The 21,818-nt window shown below is 40.6% G+C and overlaps 1 protein-coding gene across 5 annotated transcripts in view; it reads left to right on the top strand.

Moving 5' to 3' along the window:
* Positions 1-21,818, top strand: part of ATAD2B (ATPase family AAA domain containing 2B) — a 57,161-nt gene that overhangs the window by 17,802 nt on the left and 17,541 nt on the right. For all 5 annotated transcript variants that reach the window (XR_014524044.1, XM_083495416.1, XM_083495417.1 and 2 more), the window contains 10 exons: positions 682-797; positions 2,053-2,227; positions 3,795-3,883; positions 5,315-5,474; positions 9,696-9,786; positions 17,684-17,995; positions 18,248-18,380; positions 18,810-18,996; positions 20,684-20,869; positions 21,607-21,742. Coding sequence is in view for 4 of the 5 variants with exons in the window: in XM_083495416.1 (XP_083351542.1) it covers positions 682-797; positions 2,053-2,227; positions 3,795-3,883; positions 5,315-5,474; positions 9,696-9,786; positions 17,684-17,995; positions 18,248-18,380; positions 18,810-18,996; positions 20,684-20,869; positions 21,607-21,742 (1,585 nt within the window). In the remaining variant the exon portion in view is untranslated. The remainder of the gene's footprint in view (positions 1-681; positions 798-2,052; positions 2,228-3,794; positions 3,884-5,314; positions 5,475-9,695; positions 9,787-17,683; positions 17,996-18,247; positions 18,381-18,809; positions 18,997-20,683; positions 20,870-21,606; positions 21,743-21,818) is intronic.

The following is a 21,818-nucleotide window of genomic DNA, read 5'->3' as shown; positions in this document are numbered from 1 at the left end:
TGGAATTGCTAATCTGAAACTTAAATAACTGCATAATGAGTTGCCTAATTAAATCAGCACTCGTTGTGTTGTATATTGCTGACTCAAAAACAAGCAAACCAGGAAACCATAAATTACACTTCTAAAGTTTAAAATAAATTCATAGTTTAATAAACCTGGTTGTGAATGCCTACCTGTTCCGTACCTGACATAATACGTTAGATATAGGGCAAGTGGGAGCATGGGTACCAGAGAACAGTTGGGAGCCTTAAAATGCTCCTGTTTGTACCTTAGCTGGGGGGGGGGGGGCTTGCTGTCAGTGTCAATCAGCTGATCAGTGGTGACAGCAAGTCTACAGCAGTCAGCTGAGCTGCGGAGTACCCCATTGGGGCTGACAGTAAGCCCAAGTTGCCCTTTGCAGTGAATTGAATTGAATTGAAACCAACAATGCCAAAGGATCTTCTTCTATAGGTATGGCAGGTGCTGTACCTGCAGAATTTTTTTTCCTTTTGGGGTCCCTTGATGTCAGATGACTGACACTTGGGAGGCCCTGCCCACCTGCCAAAATGGCCATGGTGGGGAATGATCCGGGAGGTGAGGATCCGACCCACTGCCTGGCTCCTGTTCCTCACCCCTGTTCTAAGCTTATGTTGATTATACATGAAGCCAATAGCTAAAAAATACTATTTATCTCCCTTTTAGGTGCGCTTTGATAGCATAGGTGGACTGAGCAATCATATTCATGCACTTAAGGAAATGGTTATATTTCCTCTTCTTTATCCTGAAATATTTGAAAAATTCAAAATTCAGCCACCAAGGTAGGTAGTTTTTTTCCTTCATATTTGATGTACAGTATATTGTTTTAATATATTGTGCTTGAGAAGGAATTTAGCAGACTCTGGGATGTACTATGCCACTTTCCCCTAGATTGTCAACACAGAGGTGAAAGAAGAGTGATGTTGAAGGGAATATTTGGCAGGCTAAGTGCACCCTTCACTTATTTCTTGAAGAAACCATTCAGCACAACTAGTTGTAAAGTTCAGATTAAGTTAATTCCAATACATACAATTAGAAGAGCTATGTATTTGGTTTGATCCAATTGACTAGGAGCTGTGATGGGGTGGTGATTGCAAAAGTAATTTGAAGAGTGTACAACTTTTTTTTTTTAGTTTAGTTTGCTTAGAGTCTTAAATATGCCTAAGGGATTTTACTGGATAATGGTCAGGACCTCTATAGCTTGTTGCTGTGGTTAAAAAAGGAGAGTTAATGTGGAAGGACTGCTGAACCGAACATTTGCTTTTCTTTTGCGAATGTCTGTGTCAGGCCCTTTCTGAAGAATAAAGCAGAGGAGGCTTTTTATGTGTGGTCTAAAAAGCATAGTAGCATTTTGGATTTAATCTGACCAGTGAAAGAAGTTACTGCATTTTTGAAGATTCATGCAGTGATGTCAGTAGAGATGAGATGTGTTATTCAGAGCCTTTAAAATAACTACAAGAAGTTGGCATAAAAGGGTTTCATGACATGGCAAACTTGTGCAGCAGGAGAGACACAGCTTTTATAACAGAACCAATATGTTAAACCATAGAATCAACACTCTACTTTTCCTCTTGTGCCTTAATTGATTTCCTCTGCCCTTTCCCTCATTTTGTAAACTGCTTTGAGGTTTTTACAGTAAGGCGGTGTATAAATTTTATGAAAGAAAGAAATATTGGGTAGATTTGCATAAGGGTAAGAGAACTTGAGAGAGAGATGTTTGAATTGTAAAAACTTTTCCTCTTGGCAATCAGTCTTTAGAAATATATCTAATGCTTATTTTAATCTGTGATAATTGCACTATAACCCACTGACCTGGCAGCTGACACATCAACAAGAAGTGATAGACTTACCTTTCTCTTTAAATGATTTGGAACAGAGAGAATAATTATCACATTCTCAAACAAAAAATGAACATACATGGTGGGAAATGTTGGGCGCATCATTATTGGCACTTGTGCCATGTGGGTAACAAATACTTTCTGCATCGAACAAGAAACAAAGAAATAGTGATTACTATATTTATCCATTTGTCTTCAGGGGCTGTTTGTTTTATGGTCCTCCTGGAACAGGTAAAACCTTGGTAGCTAGAGCTCTGGCCAATGAATGCACACAAGGGGAGAGAAAAGTTGCTTTTTTCATGAGGAAAGGAGCAGACTGTCTCAGCAAATGGGTTGGTGAATCTGAACGGCAACTTCGACTCCTCTTCGATCAAGTTAGTACATAACATTATCTCTTTGATAGTTTCAGCCAAAACAGGATGGGAGCGCTTGTCAGAAACGTTTTCGTTGGAGGCTGTGATTCTGGAGGCAGGGATGTTAAAAGGTGGTAAAAATTCACCTATTGACACAGGGAGGGAAATAAAATACAGGGAGCATTGCTCTTGCTCTGAACGATCTTCTTTTGCAGTTGGTGAGGTCACGTTGCCAAATCGGATTAGCTGCATAATGTCATAGCGTCATCATATTTTCTACTGGAACTTTCGCTGAAATCACTGCAGGAAGAGAGGAAAAGGTTTTTTATTTAAGTAGCAGCAAAGTGTAGGCAAGAATGGCTTGATAAGCACAAAAAGGACATTAAAGCCAATTCTCCTATGTAGGTCTACTCAAAGCTAAGTCCCATTGAGTTTAATGGGGCTTACTCCTAATAAAGTAATGGTAGGATTTCAGCCTTAAGTTTGGGACACATCCTCCCCCTACAATTGCTTTCACTCTGTGAATCTCAAAACAGGCATAATTTCTCATATCCCTAGTTTCTTATAGCAGTGCTTAATTGCACTGTGTTGGCAGATGATATAAAAAGATACAAAGGAAACATTATATTATCTAGATTGTCTAAAGCTTTTGTTCACTAGCATATTCAATGTACTGATGGAACTCAGCAGTATGGAATGGAGCCTAATTTCTTGCTACATAAAATGCAGGATCTTCTGTTTACAGAAGGGGTCTTCCCAAGAACAGAAGCAATTATTCCATGAGCAGAGTGAAAACTAAGATCAAACTCTATAATTGTCAGATTTTGTTAGAAATAGTTTAAGTAAGCTATCGGGTTTTTCTTAGAATACCAAATGACAAGATCACTTAGGTGAATTCCTAGAATAGAAACGTACAAGAGGACAAATCATGCTCTGTGTAAATGAGAATTTGAGGCTTGTTCTCTTTTCATAGTGTGTTCATCAGACTTTTCTTTTTGTTGGATTGGCTGGGTGTACCTGCTTGGAAACAAATAGGAGCAGGTTGTTTGAGCAAAAAACTTGCTGCAGCTTCTTTTCACCTTGAATTAGAAGATGAGGGACGTTACCCTGACTGTTCATACCTCTCAGCTGAACACTGGAAGAGTTGCACTGCAGTGATACTCTGGAACATCTCATATGAACCATAGACCAACAATTACAATTCCCTCCAAGCAGATGAACTGTTGAAAGTGAATCTTCGCTCTCACAAAAAGAAAATATTTAATGGCACTTGTATGACTGGCATGAGACAGGAGGTAGACTTACGAATGTAATCTTGCAGAATTTGAGAAACAACCTGTTTATTTCCCCCTCTTTTAACAACATCCTGAATGTGTACTATTATTACTGTTGCCATTTAGTAAAATGCGTTTGATCAGTGAACACCTTTAGTGGGTGAACTTTAGATTTGTGACCAGAGTGGGTTTACCCAGAAGGACAGCAGTTCAAGTTAGACATTAATTAAAGGTACAGGTAGGCTTAATCCTTGGCATTATAAACAAATGCTTTTCTTGTGCTTTTTTAACTAATACTGTTTGTTGCTCACCAGGCATACCTGATGAGGCCATCCATAATCTTTTTTGATGAAATTGATGGATTGGCCCCAGTCCGTTCTAGCAGGCAAGACCAGATTCACAGGTAATCCTAGTGTATTACTTCTGAATATCTTGTGTTGGCTCCACAGTTTTGTTGTTCACACAGTGGTAGATCCGACACCTTTTCATATGAAGTGCATAGGGTGGGATTCAGGGGAGGGCTTTGTCAAGCACAAGGATTTCCACTTGCACAGTTGAGTTTTCCTGCACGCTCCCTGTGCCTTCCACAGATCTTCTGTGGAGGGTTGGGGGACACACCAGAACAGATTTAAGGGGTTTGCGGGGAGAGGAGAGGGAGGGGAAATTCTGTTATGCAGCCAAAGGTTCTTGTGCTAGTGGAAGCACTTTGTTGAATACCACCCATAAATATTTAGGTCAGTGAATATGATAAATAAAACGTAACATGAAAACTACTAGTAAGGAAATTGTCAGGAGAACGTTCTAAATTGTTTAACTGGATTCCCCGCACCCCAACTTTTATCTCCTGTGAACAAAATACTTTTTGTTAGCTTCTGCAAGGTAAGCTTCATTTTAATTCTAGCAACTTACTTGATCACTGATGTATAACTGATACAGGAATTGTGCACAAAGTGATGTGGCTGTGCTCCCTGGATGCTTATCAGTGGTACCTTATATGGTGGAAAGGGCTCTGGGGCTCAAATGCAGCTGTCAATAGATTGAAAATTCGCCCTGCAGCAGTAGTGATAGGCAAAAGGTGGCTGGTATATCTCTTTGGCTATGACAGTAAAGAGAAAGCTTTTCCTTCTTTTTTATTTGGGAGAGATTGAACAACAACAACAAAAGGTTTTCTCCAGACTTGGTGTAGGTGGGCAAGGATCAAACAGAAACTGGTTAAGGATTGCTCTTTACGTTGCTTCTCTGTGGAGCATTGTCAGGGCATAAAAGAAACTTTTCTTTGTTCAGTAATGGGATACGACATAACTTTGGGAGAAGACATATTCAGAATTATTATGCCTTTTGGGATCGAATGCTTGTCACTTGCATACTTAGGCCTTGTCTGTAATTCATTTCAAGTGCTTCACTATAGTGTTCATAACTATAGTGTTGCTAATCTTGGCTGGGATCCAGTCTCTCACAAGCAGTGTTTAACTCTGAACTCTCCTGCTGGTAGAAGGAGCAGACGATGATTTTTCTGACTTCCCTTCACAATGAAACAATTTCATACCCTCTGAAAATCTTCTGCAGAGGGTTAGGGGACCCAGCAAAAAAAAGGGGGATTTTACAAGAGAATGATTCTGAATTGCGTTCCCCTTTCTGCCAGCAGGATATCTCTGCCAAATCTTCCAAGGAAAGAAGGAACCCTTCCATTTGTGAATGGCTTAATTTGGTTCTGCCATACATGTCATGGTTATCCATGTCTTTTATTTAGGATGGTTAAAAACATTTTTAATGACTGTATTTACATATTTTGAACATATTTCCCCCTAAAAATGCGGTTGAAATATTGTTTTAGCTCTATAGTGTCAACTCTACTTGCTCTCATGGATGGACTAGACAACAGAGGAGAAATCGTTGTCATTGGTGCTACAAACAGACTTGATTCTATAGATCCAGCACTCAGGAGACCTGGTCGTTTTGACAGGGAATTTCTTTTTAGCTTGCCTGATCAAAAGGTAAGAATGTGAAGTTCTTATTTTATTTCTTATATCCCACCCTTCCTCTCAAGAGCCCAGGGCAACATTAGAAGCTAACTGAAAGCACAATACAAAGTACAGCAAAATAAGTCAGTGTTAAATGATACAAATTCAAATAGGTAAACCAGGACTGACCAGAGACATTTTGATGCCTGTTGCAGGTCAGTAAACAGCAACGGTAACAGTTTGCTGCCCTTCCAAAGTTTTGAGGGAACTGCCTCATCTGCCTAATGGTAGGACAGGCTCTCATGTAAACAAATTTTTTAAACTAAGAGAACCTAGTAGTGCCAGATAGTCATTTTGTATTACATTTGAAAAAAACCTTTGTAGGTAAACTATATCAATAAAAGTTTATGGCTTCCTTCATGCCAGCATTCTTATACTCAGCTTTTGTCTGAGAATAAATATAATTCACTTCTTCCTGATATGAATGGGTGTACATCTTAATAGAAATAGCCAGCAACATATATATTTATTTTTCCAGAATTATATTCTCCTATATTCTTTTGCATTAACTTATCTTTATTGAAGTCCTCCTTTGACGTATTCGTTTTCTATTATACTGTCTGAATAATCGTGTTCGTGGTATTTTTCTGCAGTAATAAACTGCTTGTTAAAAATTAAATGGGGAAGCACATAATTAGTTTGGATTAAATGAGAGGGCATAAATTAACTGATTTGCTTGTAAAAGTCTTTATATAATCATCCCAAGATTTCAGTTACTTTGGGAACAAAAGTGAGCTTGGAGAGACAATCTAGGGCAGTGATGGCGAAACTTTTAGAGACCGAGTGCCCAGACTGCAACCCAAAACCCGCTTACTGTATTTATCGCAAAGTTCCAACAAGGCAGTTTAACCTGAATACTGAGGTTTTGGTTTAGAAAAAGCAACTCATACATCTTTTGTCTTAAAAGAAAAACACAATAACAGAGCTTTCAGTGATACAAACAACTTTTTATTGAAAGGTAAAAGTTTGCATTAAGATGATCCAAACAAAGTAAGGAAAGCAATCCCAAATGCTTTCATTGACTTAAAATTATTTCGCAGAGAATTCCACACTTTAAGAATTCCCTGCTTTTAAGCTCCAGCCCAAGCAAGCAAGCAAGTGTTCTTGGTGTGGCCCTCTGAGCACACGCAGAGTGGTGCCCCCCATCACACCGTCCCCCTCATCGTGCTGCCGTTTCCTGAAAGGACCCTGGGGGCTGCCCTGTGTACTAGCCCTGCTCCCTCGCCGAGCCCCGACCAGCCCCTATGCAGGGTGTGTAAAGCCTCAACCTAGCAGGAGGAGGAGGAGGAGGAGGAAGGCGGCTGTTCAGAACTCTTGGCGGTCCACCAATGCTGCGCCCTCCCCACCCACAGCGGAGGTTCCCCAAGGGAAAACGCGCGCCCTGGGGGTTGTGGCTGTCAGCATCGCCCTAGAGCCAGTGCTCCGACTGGACTCATGCACCTCAACCCCGACTGGGCTAGGCGAGCTGGGTAGCACCGCCAGAGACCTCCTTTCTCACAGGAACAGGTCACAGTGCTGTGGACTCACAGCTTAGAGCTGAGAGCACCGGATTCACTGTCTCAATAATACAGGCGTTGCGCAGCAGAGTTTTGCAGAGTCTTGCAGAGTATAAACCACTCGGAGAGCAGCTCTGTAGAATATCTTCCTTTTATTCTATAACTACAACTATGATACAAAACTATATACAGAGCTGAATATTCTAAGCATAAATCAGTGCTACACTGAGAGTCTGCAGCTGCTCTTAGCAGCAATCTTATCTCTAGGATCTCTAACACTCTCACTCTCTCCGATACACTGACTGACTGACTTTCTCTCACACACAGAGAGATGTTGCTGGGCAGAATAAGTAGATAGGCAGGACACGCCTCCTCCTCTCTGTGGAGAGTCAGCAGAGACCATCAGGAGATGATCAGGAGATTCTTGGGTATGGGAGGGGTGAAATCTCCTCAGTGGCTCTGTTTTGTACCCCCCAACGCCCCATCTGAGGTGCTTCTATTCAGTCACAAGTCCCATGAGCCACGCCCAGCCTCTGAGAACAACATGAGCACCTGCTTGGGGATGGTGTCGTGTATCCGAATGAGACCAATGCCCCACCCTGCCCTTCCCTTTGCACCTCTCTGGCCACGAGGGCGCCTTCTCAGTCTGGGCATCCTGTGCGGAGCGGCTGAGCAAAAGGAGCCCTAAAGGCGCTGCAGCAGACGGGCCATTTTGCGGGTTTTGGCTCTTTACTGTCCTGCTTGTGCAGCACCCAAAACTGAGGGCCCACCATAATCATTGCCGGTGCTATTTCGCAACCCGCTCACACAAAATACTAATGGCCGCAATATGCTCCGGAAGCCTCCGCGCAATTGGGCGCACTGAACAATTGGGCCAAAGAATAGCTGCATCCCCCATTTTGGAGAGAGTCGGCGCCCTGATGGGCATCGCATCCCACTCCTGCCGCATAGTTTCCTGCGCCGACCTCCCGCACACATGGCACTCCTGCTGCCCAAGTTGAGCTGAGGACTCAACGCACCACCCTTGCCTTCTGACGGCTCTGTGCTGGGGCAACGGCGCACGTGCCCGCAGAGAGGGCTCTGAGTGCTTTCTCTGGTACGCATGCCGTAGGTTCACCACCACTGATCTAGGGATTGGGTCTTACCCATGCGTTTGCAAACTAAGGGCCGTGATCTGGATTAGGCCCAATTGCCTTCTGGATCCGGCCCGCGGACGGTCCGGGAATCGCCGCATGGATCTCCAGCCCGAATGTTCTTTTCCTCTCCGTCACACTGCGCCTGCGCCTCCTCCCTCCCTCCTCCTAGCTTCTCCCTGCCTTCCTAGAGGAGGAAGGGGGCTGGGCTTTGTTAGTGCCAGCAGCAGCAGCGCTTGAGCGGCTGCCATTTTAAGCAGCCCCTCTCCAGAGCTCTTTCGTGCGCCGTTCACCGTCCCTCCACCACTGCCAGCCCCTGCCTCTTGCAAGACACAGGTAAGCAGCCACCGGGGCTCGCGGTGCTCTTGCATCATCCCCCCTCCAGCCCCCCAAAAGGTCTGAGGGACAGTGGACCAGCCAGCCCCCTGCTGAAAAAGTTTGCTGACCCCTAGTTATCAATAGGCCAATAATACCCATATCTGTCTCTCCCTGTCAATTAATGCCAAGGAGACTGTGGAAGCTGTGCAGTGTTGCCTGGAAGCAGTGAAGATAGAATGCGGGCTAACAAGTTGAGTCTTTGTCTAGAGAAGGTAGAGATGGTTTTGGCCAGTAGATGGGCTAATTCAGGACTAAGAATGCATCTTGTCCTGGATACTTTTAAATTCCTATAAAGGTTCAGGGTCAGTTTGAGAGGGGGGCTCCTGATGTTCAGGTAACTTCTGTGACCAAGAGTGCCTTGTCTGATTCACTGGCTGCATCTCTTCCTGGAGAAGTTGGATCTGGCCGCAGTAATACATGCATTGGTCACCTTCTGGGTAGATTACCTCAACGAGCGCTGTGTTGGGCTGTCCAGTGTTCAGTAACTGTGGCTGATTCAATCTGCAGCCACCAGATCACTGAACTATATATATTAGATTAGAATATTTTCAGACTATATTACACCAGCCTTATATAAACTGTACTGGCTTCTTATTTGTTTGTGCTGTGACCTATAAGGCCCTAAGCGACTTAAGACACAATATTTGAAAGACCATTGCCTCTCGTGTGAACCTGTTCATAGGTTGAGATCATGAGCCGAAGTTAGTCATCCCCATTAACTTAAATTGATCAACTCTTGAGAAGAGCACCACTTCCTTTTCCCAGCACAATAAAGGATCTGGTTAGGACACGAGATAATGTCTTTTCTGTGGCAGCATCTCTGTTATGGAATTCTTTTTCTAGAGAGGTTAGACTGGTCCCTGAAGACTTTTGGGCCAGGAATAAAAGCATTGTACATTTCAACTGACTTTAAGCAGCTTTTAATTTTGCAGTGAAGATTTATACTCAGCTATTCTTGGTTTTAATGTTTTGATTTAAATCTGCTAATTGTGTACTGTATCCCCCCCTAAACCTAATGGTGGTTCTGGCCTGTAAGAGTCAAAAGGTGTTATAAAAGTAGTGTGTTAATAAAGAATAATAAGAGGGGGGTGTATATTTAAGTTAGTTGATTAACTTGTTCATGCAAGTGATAGGTTTGATATATTGTGATGCAGCTCTTAATACTGAATTTATTCTTTCTTTCCAAGGCAAGAAAGCACATATTCCAAATACATACCAGGGACTGGAACCCAAAATTGTCAGATCATTTTTTAGGAGAATTAGCGGAAAAATGTGTCGGTGAGTGGTATTATATTAGTGCTTTCACTTTAGATGTCTTTGCTCTTGAAAGGTTTTTTCCTTTACTTTGTAAGAACCCTTAATGTGTGCTTTTTAAATTATGTACATATGTCCTGTTAAAACATAGTAGAAAATTGAAATATATACTAATTTATTGCTCATATATTATCTTAACTGATGTTTCCTGTTACCACCACAGATCCTTTATAAGACAATTTATATGTTGAAAACTTTGGCATGATTGATTATCCCTTTATAGGACTGAACATGCAAAGCTACCCAGCTTATGGGATACTGGTCTTCCAGAGGACAATGGCAGCTCTTTTTATATTACAAATAAAATAGAAAAAAACCAATTTGTTTCCCTACATGTGTGGATGCTAAAGAGTTCTGTCTTTTTTATTATTGAAATGGTTTTTGGAAGGCAACTGAGCTAAGAATCCTCAAGACTTTTAAAAGTATACTAGTTACAGAATAGGTATTTCTCTAAAGTTGGACACTGGATATCTGAAACATACTATGGAGCACCAGACATGAAATACTGAGTAGTAGATTGGCTGTTCAAAATAAAAATAAGCCTTGCCATACTAGCAACTATACTATAAAATCAGTAGGTTAGAAAAAGTGAGATGTGTTAACATAATAAATCAACCCTAAACAAATAACCATAGCCTCTTCCAAACAATTTTTCATCTTCTGTCCATCTTATGCTGCTAGTCAACAATTTTTAGGAAAACCACAACATCAGGTCATTGGGTCTACTACATCAAAACAGTAAAATTTTAAATTGAACACCATCCATTCAGTCAGCTACTGTACATCCGAATTATCCTCTTCATCCACAGGAACACCTACCTTCGAAGCAGCATTCCTCCACTTTTGATCTGCAAAGACCCCAACATCTTCTGGTGAGAAGAAAACAAAATATCCAGCAAATGACAAATTAAGCTTTGCCTGGTGTAAGAAAGCATGTGCCAAACCCCATTTCACATAGATTCTTCTAGAGATTCTGCAAAAACCATTTAGTAGAAGGTAGATGATAACAAAATAGAATTTTGGTCCCTTCATGTTGTGACCATATTTCTATTTGAAAAAATATTAAGATTGCAATGACATGGCTTGGATATCTTATAAGAAAACGTGCCCTTTACTGTGGTGTAACCAATTGGATTTGAAAGGGAAATCTGTTTAATTAAACCGGAAAAATGTCCCAGAGCTTATGCTCTGCTTTTTCCTCTGAAATTAGATTTATATTTTAAATCCTGCAGTTGCAGTTCAATTGTTAGATGTGAAACTTGAAAGCTGTGGTGGCAGATCAAGTTAGACAAGAAATCTAGTTCCTATCATTTGCAAAGAGGTTGTCTCAAATTTTTCTCAAAAGGGCTTGGAAGGTGTAGCCTATTTATTCAGCATTTTCAAAATTCATTGGGACCATTTAAACACATGTTTGCTTAGCCCTTAATTTGATGCAGTTGCTAAACACTTTGCAGTTCACCCCTTGTGGGGTATCTTAAAGACAGAACTCTCCCAACTTTGATAGCATAAAGAAGAAAATGATGACTGAATTATCTGAAAACAATTTTGCTCAGCAGTCATGGATTGGGAGCATTCACTAGCATTAGGCTTAGACATCTTAATGCTTAGATTTGTTTTGAGATTTTGAATTCCAGGTTCTGTAGTCATCAGGGTTGGTTTCTTGAGGCTAACATACTTTGGTTATAAGCAGCGTTTGATTTGGGTTTTGTTTTTGTTTTTCAAGCTTGCACTTCAGAACTTTTATGTGGGACATTTAAGAAAAATAATCCAGTTTCAAGAAAAATAAATGCAAATTTGTGTGAAATCGTTTAAAAAGCCAATTCTGTCAAAATAAAGCAGAAGTAATCAAGTGGCAATCTGTCTGAAGACCAATCAAAGTATTTGAGATAGGGATCAGACTGGAAGGGATCAAAATACATTATCAAGCCCTGGACCTCTCAGTGTCTTTCAGCAAATTAACCCACCATAATCCTAGCCCTGCTAAGCCGCTGTCAAAACAGGTTCTTCAGAGGGCATAGCTCTAAAATGGCTCATGCAAGTCAATCAAGCCATACATTTTAATGAAAGCTGCAGTAACACTGTGGGTTTTTAATCAGTTTGGCACGAGGAAAAAATGTTCCTGCATGGATTTGGTCACAAACAAGCCTTTAGAATAAATTTATAAATTATGTTTCAATTTCTGTACCCAGCTCTTTTGAAAGCAGGATTTATTACTTGCCCAACGGTTCTCAAGAAATTATTCTAGAATTTTACACTTCAAATAGAAATCACTCAAATTAGCTCTAAATTTTATTTAATAATTAATTTATAGACATTAGTTTTCATAGTACAGATATCTTCAACTGAAATGTTCCTCTAATCTGTTTGTGGTATCATTCAGGCGTATTCACTGCAAGTGAATATCATCTGTGCCTTTTTTCGAACTAAGCAATCAATAAACACTTCTGCACTTAAAATAGATTAGAATATAGATAATCAGTCTGGTTGCTCCAGTGTGCAATAGCTTATGTTGGAATTGATCTTTCTTAATTTGGTACCAAAGCTAGATGTAAATATTTTTGCCTCGATAGGCTTGTTTTTTAGTGCATGTTCATGTGTTGAATTAAGATCTCATTTCCCCCCTGCCTTCCACTTGATAACAATGTTGTCAATTCTTTTTAACGCATAGCTTCAGTTTACTTCAGTTATTCTAGTTTCTGAGAACATCTGCTTCATCCTGTATAATGCCATTATGCTTCTCTATATTTCAGTGAGGTGTGGCACACAATAGGTCCTAGAAGCTGCTATGATCTAACCCTTGAATCTTATGTTAGCTCTCAACTTCATCAATGCAGCCCTCCTTCCTCCAGTAGGTTGTGAATGAAAATGGAATTAAGTAGCGTACAAAGCTGATCATTATGGAATTCTAATATTTGGATTTTATTTGTTTGGGGTGTTTGTAACTTTACATACTGCTCTTATATCCCACTTGAAGATGTGAATTACTTTTGAAAAGGTGCTTTCTCACCCTGGCATTCCAACTCAATGGTGTAATGTTGGAAAATGTCGATCATTTCTCCTACCTAGGCAGTTATCTTTCCACAATGGCCAGCATTGATGCTGAAATCCAGCATCGCCTGAGCTCTGCAAGTGTGGCTTTCTCCTGATTGAAGTGTAGATTGTTTGAGGACCAGGACATTCGCAGGGAAACCAAAATGCTTGTTTACAAAGTTATTGTACTGCCAACATGTACTGAAACATGGACCACTTATAAATGCCATCTCCAACTCCTTGAAAGATTCCATCAATGGTTTCTCCGAATTTTTTTTTACACATCATTTGGGAAGGTGGGCGAACTAATATCAGTGTACTGGAAGAAGCAAAGATCACCAGTGTTGAAGCAATGATTCTTCAACATCAACTTGGACTGGTCATGTTGTGCGGATGCCTGATGATCATCTTCCAGAGCAACTACTCTATTCCAAACTTTAAAATGGAAAGCGTAATGCTGGCGGTCAACAAAAGAGGTTTAAAGACTGTCTCAAGACAAATCTTTAAAAATGTAGTATAAACACTGACAACTGGGAAACACTGGCCTGTGAGCGCTCCAGTTGGAGAACAGCCTTTACCAAAGGTGTCATGGGCTTTGAAGACACTCAAACTCAGGATGCAAGGGAGAAACGTGCTAAGAGGAAGGCACGCTTGACAAATCCACACTGTGATCAACTCCCACCCAGAATCCAATGTCCCCACTGTAGAAGGACATGTGGATCCAGAATTGGCCTCCACATTCACTTACGGACTTATTGTTAAAACTGTGTTTATGGAAGACAATCTTACTTGGCTACAAGTGATTGCCAAAGAAGAAGAAGAGAAAATTCTTTTTGTGTTTTTATGTGTACTTGCCACCAAAGATATACTAACTAGTCCATAAATATAACTGCCTGGACTGCCTTTATTCTTCTCATATAGCTTGGCTGTCATTCTCTGTTCCTCCTTTAAGATTTTTAAGATACTTTATTGAGTGAAGATGTCTCAGCTTCTATTCTGTTCCACTTTAGGCAACTTTTTCAGAGTGAAAGCATTTGGTGCTATTCTTAATAAGCACCAAAGTGAAGTAACATTCAGTTCATCCTCCAAAGCTGCATGAGTTGGATGACTCGAAACATGCCATGATCTTGCAAGTGCTCCTATTATTAGCTTTTTCATCTGGTGCTTTTGTATGATAATCTCCCCCACCCCACCATACTCTTTCTGTGATGCCTGAATTAGGCTAATTATGTTATATGTGCTAACCACAATTGCCTGAAAACCATGTTTTCATAACCCACCAAACTATTGTTTCAAACCATGGTTTAGAGGTTTGCTTGTTTTTGAATTTCTTAGCAGAAATCTTCTTGGAAGAAATCAGGAAGTGAATGAGGAAATTGTCATGGTGAGGGTAGGGAATGTAGAATGTAATGTCCAGAGCGTGTTCGCTGTTCAGTTTACCAAACTATGGTTTGGAGGTTTGAAATAAGACATCTGAACTGGGCCACTTAGCAATTTGGTCATAGCCAAATCATTTGAAATAGATTTAATTGGCACAAGGTTTGGGTGTTCCAGTGGCCCTTTTGCTCTGTTGTCTTTATGCTCTGTGCAAAACTGATTCCACTTTTAATGTTTTAAAATATTTTCTTTCTACAGTACATTACATACCATATTCTGTGCAGATGTCTTCTATATTTCTACAGTGGTGCCCCGCAAGACAAATGCCTCGCAAGACGAAAAACTCGCTAGACGAAAGGGTTTTTCGGTTTTGCGTTGCTTCGCTAGACGAATTTCCCTATGGGCTTGCTTCGCAAGACGAAAACGTCTTGCGCTTTTTTCTTAAAGCCGCTTGAAGAGGCGCAGTTGCGACGGACCGTGCTTTGCAAGATGAAAAACATTGCAAGACGAAAAGACTCGTGGAACGAATTATTTTCGTCTTGCGAGGCACCACTGTATTTGCGTTCTGTCCGTCCCCCCACCCAAAGTCATCTTCGAAAATTTCCACATTGCATGATATGCTTTTTGTCAATAAATTTCTACACATGATCAGGGTACTATTTAAGCTCCATGTTCAGGCTCCATGTAATGATTCTTTTAGGGCAGCTATCTTCAACTTTTTCAGACCCAGAATCCGCTTTTAGCACAAACATGCCTTTGGGGACCCATTTCTTAATCTTACCTTATATTTGCAAGGTGGTAGTACTCCTGTTGTGACATACTTTGCATCAGGCTGCAGCCCATCTGATAGATGTGCGATATATATATCCCAATGAATACTCTCACATATTCATATCCCAATGAATACTCACAACCAGCCTTTGAACCTTGCACTTCCCCATTGAAATAATTGGTCACTAGAGATCTAAAACAATGTCCCTATTCTTAACCTGTTTTGTCCAACTTCTCTCACTATTTTACTTCCTTATCTTATCAGATCTCTCTTCCATAACCATATATGACTACTCTTCTGGTTTAAAATATGTAAAATTTGTTTGTCTTCCAATGTGAGATTATTCTCAATAATGAGATCCAACTTTCTCTATTGTAGCCTATATGATTATTTAGATTATTTAGAAAGCAGTTGATTGGACCATGTTTGTAATGGATACACCAAGCCCAATATCCCATAATAGCTTAAGGTGTCCAAAACATGCCTATCTAAGAATTGTTAGACATAATTCAAATTAAGACCTCAAACTAGCACACAGGGGTGTTTTTTTGTTTGTTTGTTAAATTGAAACTGTTCCCTGTCACTTTATGAACACCTTTTAAGAATATTTTTAATTAGCTGAAGTCTCCTACTAGCAGTGGTGACCTTGTACTCCAGTAAGCTGAGCTGAATATTTTTTTTGGTTTTAATATGTTTGAAGCAAATTGCATAGGGAATCTATTTCTGTACACTCTAGATCATAAGACATCTAGGGTGATGCAGCTACAAACAGTAATGGTGGAATAATTAACTGCAATCTTTTCCAAGATAAGCCAGTATATTTTCCTTAGGGAACTAGGAGAACTGTCAATGTTTCAATGTTTTAATATAGAAAATAAACAAATTAAAGCTCCAAACTTAAGTTTGTGCACAGGCCCTAAGTTGATTTAGTCCAGTGATGTTCCTTTTAAGTAGTAAGTAGCTCTCCCCTCACCCCCCCCCCCGGAATAACCTGTGTAAGAAAGCAGAATGGGCATTTTAATGTGGATTGTGTTTTAGGTAAGGAACAGTCTTCTCACTGGCTCTGGCTAGCCTAGATAGCACGTTCAGTCACAGAATAATGCTGATGGAAGAGGCTATAACTACTCTGTGTGACAATGGACAACAGCAGCCACAGTGTCTTTCTTTTACTAAGAAGCTTCTAAGTAGGAGCAGCCAATCAAAAGCAGAAGCTTCCAGTCTTGTGCCTGTCCTTGTTATGGTAAATCATGAGATGAGCATTAAGTGTATTCCACTAGGTATTCAATAAATTGTTTTGGTGAGTTCCTGGGAATGCAAAAAAAATAATGGGGTGTTTAGGAGCTGGGGGGTCATACTGCATTGCTGTTGAGCTACTTTTCACGCAACAGAGATGCTGCTAAAAACTCTGATGGTTAGCTATCACTAACACAGCAATGCATTTAAAAAGCGCTTAACAAAGGCAACATCAGTATCATGGTGGAGGCATGGAGACTGTAAATATGAGGGCAGGAACCTCCTAGTAAGCAGTTGTAAATGCTTAACAGGACAGGGATTGCTTGCCATTGGAAGTGAGCCCCCCCCCCATTAACTGTATGATATTTCAGACAAAATAATTTTTCTTGGTACTTTAGAAATTCTGCTTATGTGTCTGTTATATTTTTATGAGCAAAATAATTTTCACTTTCTGATTGCTGTAGAGCAGGGTGGCCAATTTTCTTGGGGAAGGGAGAGAGCGAGGGTCGCACCAACTGAATCACCCATGTCAGCTGCACCAAATTTCCCTAACAATTTACTGTATAACTTTAGACACATCAGCTAAACGTTTTCACATGCAGCCAACATTTTGCAAGAACAAAACTTACAGTCAGATCCAGAGTATGTTAGTGGCACTTACATGCCACTGACATTAATATTGACTAAGTAAAGTTACACTGATTTCATTAGGAGCTAAGTTCAGCAAATACGCAGAGTGACCATTCATAATATAGAGCATTCTGTACCGAATCTTGTAGAAATGTTCTGAATAGCACAGCTGTCTATAAGGCAGGATCACAGTAGTTTTGGCTGCTCAAAGAATGATGTGGAAAACCTGGATACCAGCACAGAGATTGTTTCCCAATCTCCTTAGTCATGATGGTCAGTTTACTTTCCATGGAAGGAGAGAGCAGGAATTCCGCAATACATGGAAGGTTTCTTCCCTGAAAGCCAGACCCAACATTGTTTCTAGTGAGTCTTGAGCCGATGCAGCAAGTACTTCCTGTCTTTTCACGAGGACTTGACTTTTTTTACCTCAGCGAAGGCTTTATTTCTTAGTTCCAATCCTCCTGAGATTGGATTCTGTGCTTACATAGTGTTCCTGCACGCCTGAGGTCCATACACCACTCGGGTAATGTCGAACAGTAATGTATTTACACTTGCCTTTGTCTCATAGGTTCTTTTGCAATGAATTTTTTTCAGAGCCTTGGTTATTCTTAAGAGAGAGTTTTAACATTTGCTTCTTCAGTTGCCAGCAGGTGGTTTGATTTATATTAAAGCTGCACATATTACTAAATGCACTGTGAATGAATCTGACAGAATGCTGCTGGCTGCTTTCGGCTTCAGGCGGGTGCTTGACATATGCAAAACATTGGTGCTGCTTTATGGAACCTTTGTACGTTTTCTTTCTTCTTTCCTGTGCCCTAGGGTATTGTGGAGCCGACATAAAAGCACTTTGCACTGAGGCTGCCTTGATTGCCCTGCGACGGCGCTATCCTCAGATCTACGTCAGTAGCCAGAAACTGCAGCTAGACGTCTCTTCAATAGTTCTCAGCGCACAAGATTTTTACCATGCAATGCAGAATATTGTGCCTGCCTCTCAACGTGCCGTAATGTCTTCAGGGCATGCACTATCTCCCATCATAAGGCCACTTTTGGAAAGAACCTTCAATGACATTCTGGCAATTTTACATAAAGTGTTTCCTCATGCCGAGTTCAGCCAGGCTGACAAAAGAGAAGGTATTTCCATCTTTTCACTCCAATCAGTCTTGTATCAGATTAGAAAACAAAACAAAAACTGTTTTAAAGTAATGTTTCGATGAAGACTATGGGGCATTATATTAAGTATATTCTTGCAAAAGGTTTCATTTCCTCCCTTTTAATTACAGCTTCCTTTTATCTTGGCCAAAATATATTTTAAGCACCCGTTTCATAACGTTTGAGGGAGGTGTCAGCTAACGTATTAATCGGCCTTTAATTTTCATTGAACAGATGCAACTAGTCTAATTTTGGACGATAGTGAAGATGAGCATGCTTCATCAATATTTGAGACAAGTTGCCAGTCGGGATCACCAAAGAAACATTTATCAGCTGCTGTACACAAACCTTACCTTCATTTTACAATGTGAGTAGATGTTCTGATAACTTTATCATCAAGACTTACACAGGAATAGCTGCTTGTAGTGCCTGCATAAGTTTGTGATTTGTGGTACTACTCTGGTATAGTCTTTGGTTTGCTCTGGTGTATTCTTACCCTAAAGCTTTCTTCTAGAGAGATTTATGGAATCAAGCAATAAAGATTCTTTGTTTATGTTTGCTTCTCTTGCAAGCCTGCCCCACCCGCCACCACCCATTTCCCTACACCTGATAAACCCCCTCTGCTAAGCTGACTTAACTCCCTGCTAGAGTGTCGGGCATGATAATTGCAGGTTTGTTGCTATAATTCATTCAACTTGCCCACTAGGAAGCGCTTAACGGTACTCAATGTATAGTAAATTTAAAAATTCATGGTAAAAACAGATCAGGTCTAAAACAAATAATGTTTTTGTTTCAGGTCAGCTTACCATCAACCCACCTCTTACCGGCCAAGATTACTGCTTTCTGGAGAGAGGGATTCAGGTCAGACTTCGCACCTTGCTCCAGCACTTTTGCACTCGCTCGAAAAGATTGCTGTGCACAGATTAGATCTGCCAGCACTTTATTCAGTCAGTGCCAAAACACCTGAAGAATCATGCGCGCAGGTTAGTCTGCCTTTATATCCCTTTTGACCTTTGACGCAACATGTCGCACGCAGAAAGTTTCCCATCAGCTTTCAGTGAAATAAATGTCAATAAGGAATCCCTCTTTGCAAACATACCATGTGGATAGGAAATTTTAAGTGTTCCTAGAGACACAGATAGGGGTTTCTGTGTGAAGCAGAAGCCTCAGTTAAAGCTGTGTCGGACAACTAAAAGGGAATCCTGTACCCATCTCCCTTTCTACCCAAGTCCACAGAATTAAACAGCAATGAAATCTTAAGGTGCCACAATACATTTCTGCTGAAGCAAGAAGCGTCACTACCAAGCTATGCATGCTTCTTCTCTGGTTTGAGACAAAGTATTTCCAGTCACCAGCTTTCAGAAAGAGACTGAGCTTGGTGGAATTTGTTAAAAATGTTTAAGATTGCTGTCAATTTATCTTGAATGGTGAGATCGCTACGTCACTTGCAGGGTGAGAAACTTTTTAAGTTTCAGGGCTGCCTTTCTTCTTGGTTCAACCATCCACCCTTCTTTTTACAGACTTGTAAAAAGCATTTTAGCTTTGGCATCAACAAGAGGTATTTTCAGTCCTAAAACCTGGGAGGGAGAATTTTGTGGGTTGAGTGGGGAGGGCTGTCAGTTCCCTATTCCCAGACCGCTGGGTTCTCTTTTAACTTACCTGTTGAGGTTGGATTAAATCTCCGCTTTGCAGAAACCAACATATCTTCTATAAAAACACTTCAGAAAACCTTCAGCTTCTCCAAATGTTCTTTATTTTTAGGCTGCACATGTAAGCTCTGTCATAGCATTCTCTGAGCCAAAGCCATGGCTGTACACTGAATATTTAATATTATTGGGGAGGGAATTGGCAATTGTTTAGTCCAAAGACTTCATTGTTAACTGTCATCTATAATCACAACCCTGCTATCTCATATCCATTTAAAGTATAGGAAAAACACAGAATGATATGTTATGGAGATGATTTTGAAACATGCCGCCATGCTATGTCTGAAGTTATTGGCAAGATGCAGAGCAACCATTAATTTCAGTTTAGTTAAGCGGTGGCATTTCAAAATTGAGAGAAAGCAATGTTTGAGAATATTATACCATTAAAAAAAAATAATCAGAAGAAGCAATAAAAAAGTGCCGTTTAATGTTCTTATGCAAGTTAGTGATTTTTGTGATGATAGGTATTAGAACAATGCTTTGTAGTTCTACTAATCCTTACTCTGGAGCCAAGTGAGGATTCCCAGGTAAGATCCTCCCTCTATTGTGTGGGCAGGTAATCCCTCCCCTACCTGGCCTGGTCTCCTTGGCAACGCTTCCCCCAAGCAGGATTGGACAACTGACTGAGGTAGGCGGAGACCTCCAGGTATCCCACCTGAGGGAAGGCAAAGCCAAGCCTATGCTGATGGAGCCGCTCCAGATCCAGGGACTGCGCGCGTCCACACAAAGGGCGCCCCCCCGTTTTTAAGCGGGGAGTGGTCATTGTAGTTTTACTAAGACAAGACCGAGATAATTTGGAGCCTTAACGTGAATGCATATGGAAAATAGCTATTTAAATCTAACCTTTAAGAAAGATACAGTTGAAAATACTACATTCTTAAATGTTTGTGTGCATAAAATACAAATAATTTTTTAAAAATTATTTTCTTAATATCATTTTAACATTGGTATCCTCTTAAATTAGATCTTTCGTGAAGCGAGAAGAACACTACCGAGTATTGTTTACATGCCTCATATTGGCGATTGGTGGGAAGCTGTCAGTGAAACTGTGAGAGCTACTTTTCTAACTTTGCTGCAAGACATACCATCATTCTCACCTATATTTCTACTCTCTACCTCTGAAACCATGTATAGTGAATTGCCTGAAGAGGTGAGCATGGCGTGATTTATTGAGAAGTGGAATCATTGAAGGGAAGAGTGAACCTGAATCAGAGAGGGACTTGAAATGTGCATGTAGGGATGTCCACTTGGAGGGAAACCTACCCCAATGCTGAAGTATCTTTTTATTCCTGAGGGTGTTTAACAAACCACTTGTACTGTGGCAAGAATGGGGGACTGCGTGTTAGTAAGAAACTTGATTGTGTGTATCGTTAGATTGGGATAATGTTGCTTCCTAACGTAAATCAAACTTTGGAAGCTGGCATTGCAAAATTAATTTCGTCTAGGTGGTGGTACCGCTGACGACGACACTTTAGAAAAATACCCTAAAACAAGAAAGCAAATGTTTCCCGTTCTAATTTGGAACTTCTGTCCAATGTTCTTTTCTTGCCCTGACACTGCCTTAATTGGTCCGCTAGACTCAAGCCCCACCTCTGTGATTGTCAGACTAGTTGTTTTTGTTAAATGCTATTGAAACAATGCTGTTTTTGATCCTAGTGTGTTCTTTACTTTCCTGCTGAGGATGTAACCAATTACTAGCTTCTGCTAGGACCTAACCAAATTGGCATGTGCAATTTAGCTACCCCATTTTCAGGCAGTAAAATTCTGAGGGTCATTTTGTCTATTTTACGTAGTGGGAGGGGGTGGTGTAGTAAAATTTGCTTGTTTTGTTCAATTAAGTAGCTTGATGAGATTTTCAGCTGCCTAATTCTCATTGATTTTATGTAGGTGAAATGTATCTTTAAAATCCAGTATGAAGAGGTTTTTTATATTCAGAGACCTAGTGAAGAAGACAGGCGCAAATTTTTCCAAGAGCTTGTCCTCAATCAAGCATCTATGCCTCCTCCAAGAAGGAAACAAATTGGTAAGTTAATTCTCTGTAAAGTCCAGAATGTATGTAATTTTCCACCTGAAAGCAGCACTACTTGTGTTAATTTTGA

This window comes from Podarcis liolepis, assembly GCF_965112155.1.
Source record: "Podarcis liolepis genome assembly, chromosome: 3".
NCBI lineage: Eukaryota > Metazoa > Chordata > Lepidosauria > Squamata > Lacertidae > Podarcis > Podarcis liolepis.
Note: the sequence above shows the minus strand (reverse complement) of the source record. Positions and strands in the feature narration are given on the sequence as shown.